Genomic DNA, 3858 nt, shown 5'->3' on the forward strand with positions numbered 1-3858 from the left:
TAAACATTGTAAGAAAATGTTTAAATTGTAGGTTAAAAACTTTATTTTGATTCACACACACATATAACATACACACTAAATTTATACGATAATAGATTTGAATTAAGATTTAGATTAAATGTAAGTTTAGTAACATGTGTAAGAGATATGTGAGAAAAACGATGAAAAAAAAATGTAAAAACTTTCGATGTGAGAAAAATATAGAAAGAAAACGATTAGTGTGATTCTAAGATAAAATAAAATTTATCTCTATCATTTAAATTTACACACGTCTTAGAAGATTTAAGAGTAGACGTTATAAATAAGATAATATATATATATCAACAATAGAAAGATTATATTATACAATTTGATTCTTCTAACTTGATTTTTGCAGTCGTCGTTATTATCATTCTAATACACTTGATCCTTTGCGATGTCTTGATGTATATAAGTCTGACATTCATGACATAACGTCTGTCTACAAAGATACCTTTTTTTTTTTGTAAATGTAAGAAAATTCTTATTTGGCTGTCTTAAAATGTCAATCGTATATTGTGAAGTTTGAAAAAACTTTGCCACGTCTTACACATGAGCACAAACAAGATTCATAAATATATATATGTATATATATTATATACGCAATTTTACTTGTTCTTTTACTACATAGGTTCCCATTTGCCCCATAACTCTTCTTTGCAATTAGGATTGTTCCTTTTAGGTACATATCTAAAACAAATGGTTTACAAAGGTTATTAAGTTCAATTATTTGAGTTAAATAAATATACACACAATATGTATATACATATATAAAATACAAGACTTACCGAGGTATTTGATTGACTCGTTGTTGGTGTCGATCCCAATTATATTTACATGTTAGGTGATTGTATCTACATTTCTGCGCTCGATTTTTATAGTAATTTAACACATTTTGTTTCACTATTCTCTCCAACTCTGTTTCATATTGTTCATCTGGCATTCCGTAATTGAGGTCACGAAAAGCGTAGCGATTTCTGAGCATTTCTCGCTTCATATATGTCTCAACGTGCCTTAACGCATATGGAAATTCAGTATGTTCATCGTGCACTGTGCCGTCAGGATTTAATAAGTCGGGGAGACCTTCACTCTTTGCCCTATCGATTAGTCCTTGCCACTGCATAGCTGAAAGAAAAATCTAAGTTAAAAAAAAAAAAAATAGAACGCGCGCACGTAATATTTAGGAGAACTCTTCGATATATCTCAACAATCGGGATAAGCTAAATTTCGACTTCAATTCGAATAATAAACGAATAAGTTTTTATCGAGAGAGGCAACTTTTGCGTTCGCTCTATAAAAGTCGATTTATCGAATCTCAAAACTACTACACACAAATTTGAATTTTTATGGATAAAAAAAGAAAATATTCTTTTTTAGATATCTACAAGTTTTGAATATATTCCTAGAGATATATTCTTACTGCACTACAAACAAAATAATTGCGCAATCTCAAATTTGTCAAATTGAACAAATAGTTTTGTTTGTTTTTACTTGCGCTTATGATTACCCCCGGCGCTGTGTTGCCTTCATAGTCTCTTTCCATGCAAAATAAGATATCGCACTTTTCACATGCGACCAAGCAATCACATTCAGTTCCCAGTGGATAATGACATGAAGTAAAGTCTCCTGCAAGGTAAAAAATTTTATAGTAAAGACGATAAACTCGAAAAGTCAGTAAAAAATGATCAAGTCATCTCATGTCTGAGTATAGTAAGTAAAAAAAAAGAAAAAAATGAATAGTAAGAGTCGGATTTGCAAAGACACAAAAAAAAAAAAAAAAAAAAAAAAAAAAAAAGACAAAAAAAAAACCGAGCGTTTAAAAATTAAATTTATGGCATCAACAAAGACTTGTGACATGTATACTTTTCGTATATCCTTGCGCTGGAATGTCTTTCTCTTCTTCCTTTTCTAGTCCTAGTTTGTACAGTTCCTCTAGTTTCTTACACATATCGTTGTTACATCGCTCGCAATCTAAAAACAAACACGTATGTGTATCAGTTGAAGAAGCGTCGCGCGCATAACGTAACCGCGATCGAAATTAATTTTTATCTATTTCAAATATGAAATAGCCGAGCTCGTGGTGTTTGAATTTCAGAGACAAATAACAGCAAGAGATGAATTTTGACGTTGCAATTACGGAATACGAAGTGAGTGTGCATGCGTCTGCGAAAGAGAGAGAGAGAGAGAGAGAGAGAGAGAGAGAGAGAGAGAGAGAGAGAGAGAGTAACAAATTACGTAACAAACCTTTCGTTTTCTTCTTACTATCCATCTTCATACATTCGTAATATTTCTCGATATCATATGGCATCGAGTAGTCGAACCACATTTTCCTGAGTTCCTTGAATTTCTCATTCTTCAGTAAACCGTACTTTAAGTTTTCTATGTAAACCTCTCTGTTACTTCGTTTTACTGATTTTCGATTTTCTACTTCCGGGCTAAGTTCGACTGAAATAAAAATTGTACAACAATTGAACGACATGATCTTTTGTTAAAAAAATGCAACAGTTATCCAATTACTGAAAATAAATAAAACGATACGCGTGAATATATTTATCGGTTAAAAAGAATATAAACGGCGCGTATGTATAAGGATAGAATTGTCTCCTGTCCGAATTACGATATTTACGAAATTTTTTGACGAGTTTGAGCTCACCTTTTTTTTTTTCTTCTTCTTTTGGTGGATTTTGCATCATATCTATAAAATGTTCGTGCAGAAGTTTTAGATCCGGATAATCTGAAATAAAAATTGTATATATACGTAATAGTCAGACGATTGAAGTAATCTTCAGCTTTATCAAAACGCAACAGCTAACGTGTGTCCGATTGTTGAAAATAAATAAAACAATATGTTACGCAAATATTTGTCGGTTGAAAAGGATATAAACTACACACATGTAAATAGAAACATTACGTTTACTCATGTTCCCGAATTATTCAAATCTATTTGACGAAGCATTTTTAGACGAAGAATCACGCACAATTTCAAACCTTAATGTTGATTTTTTTGAAAGTTCTGGTTTTTAATTTAGATTTTTCTAAATTAAAAAAATTTAAAAAAATTAAAAATTACGCGTAATATAATTGAACAAAGTAATCTTGAACTTTATTAAGATGCAACAGCTAAAATCAAAGTCCGATTGTTGAAAATAAATGAAATATATATGGACCTGAATAATTATCGATTAAAAGAGATATATGTAATTAGAAACTTAATGTTTGTTGAAGTCTGACGTGTTATAATACTGTCATATCTATTGGACAATTTCAAGCTCACCTGGAGGGATATCACCTTCTACATCAATCGCTTCTCCCAAAATCTTTTTACGTACCTCTGAAATAAGAAATATATATCATAAAAATTAGTCAAGATAAGCTTAAGCTTTGCATTAAACTGAAACAACTAAAATCAAAGTCCAATTGTTGAAAGTAAATAAAACGATATGGACGCGAATAATTAGCGATTAAAAGAGATGTATGTAATTAGAAACTTANTGTTTGTTGAGGACTTAAGTGTTACAATATCGAAATATCTTAGACAATTTTGAACTCACCTGAAAAGGATGGCTTATCTTCCATTTCTACTTTTTTTTGCGAGGTACTTGCAGATTCATCTAAAATATAAAGTATATATAATAATAATTGGTCGAGATAAGCTTATAAGAGCTTTGCGTCAAATAAAAACAACTATAAAAATCAAATTCGATTGTTTAAATAAAACTATATGGACGCGAATAATTAGCAATTNAAAGAGATGTATGTAATTAGAAACTTAATGTTTGTTGAGGTCTGAAATGTTATAATACTGAAATATCTACTAGACAATTTTGAACTCACCTGGAG

General features: G+C 30.5%; 1 protein-coding gene across 1 annotated transcript; it reads right to left on the reverse strand.

Moving 5' to 3' along the window:
• Positions 1 to 221: 221 nt before the first annotated feature.
• LOC109856461 lies at positions 222 to 3625 on the reverse strand. Its single transcript, XM_020431768.1, has 8 exons — positions 3570 to 3625; positions 3293 to 3349; positions 2672 to 2752; positions 2263 to 2463; positions 1882 to 1989; positions 1510 to 1644; positions 807 to 1143; positions 222 to 708 (listed from the first exon to the last, which is right to left on the reverse strand). The coding sequence occupies exons 1-8, from the start codon at positions 3592 to 3594 to the stop codon at positions 642 to 644; spliced, it is 1011 nt and encodes a 336-aa protein (XP_020287357.1). The 5' UTR covers positions 3595 to 3625; the 3' UTR covers positions 222 to 641.
• Positions 3626 to 3858: the final 233 nt, after the last annotated feature.

This window comes from Pseudomyrmex gracilis, unplaced genomic scaffold, assembly GCF_002006095.1.
Source record: "Pseudomyrmex gracilis isolate BER0280 unplaced genomic scaffold, ASM200609v1 scaffold_119, whole genome shotgun sequence".
Taxonomy (NCBI): domain Eukaryota; kingdom Metazoa; phylum Arthropoda; class Insecta; order Hymenoptera; family Formicidae; genus Pseudomyrmex; species Pseudomyrmex gracilis.

What these genes read in the sequence shown, in the direction of transcription:
- LOC109856461 (XM_020431768.1), bottom strand. Translation starts at nt 3,594, where the DNA reads ATGGAAGATAAGCCATCCTTTTCAG. An exon ending in AGATAAGCCATCCTTTTCAG is followed by an intron (nt 3,350 to 3,569) that starts GTGAGTTCAAAA and finishes TTCTTATTTCAG; the next exon opens with AGGTACGTAAAAAGATTTTG. An exon ending in TAGTAAGAAGAAAACGAAAG is followed by an intron (nt 1,990 to 2,262) that starts GTTTGTTACGTA and finishes GTTTGTTTTTAG; the next exon opens with ATTGCGAGCGATGTAACAAC.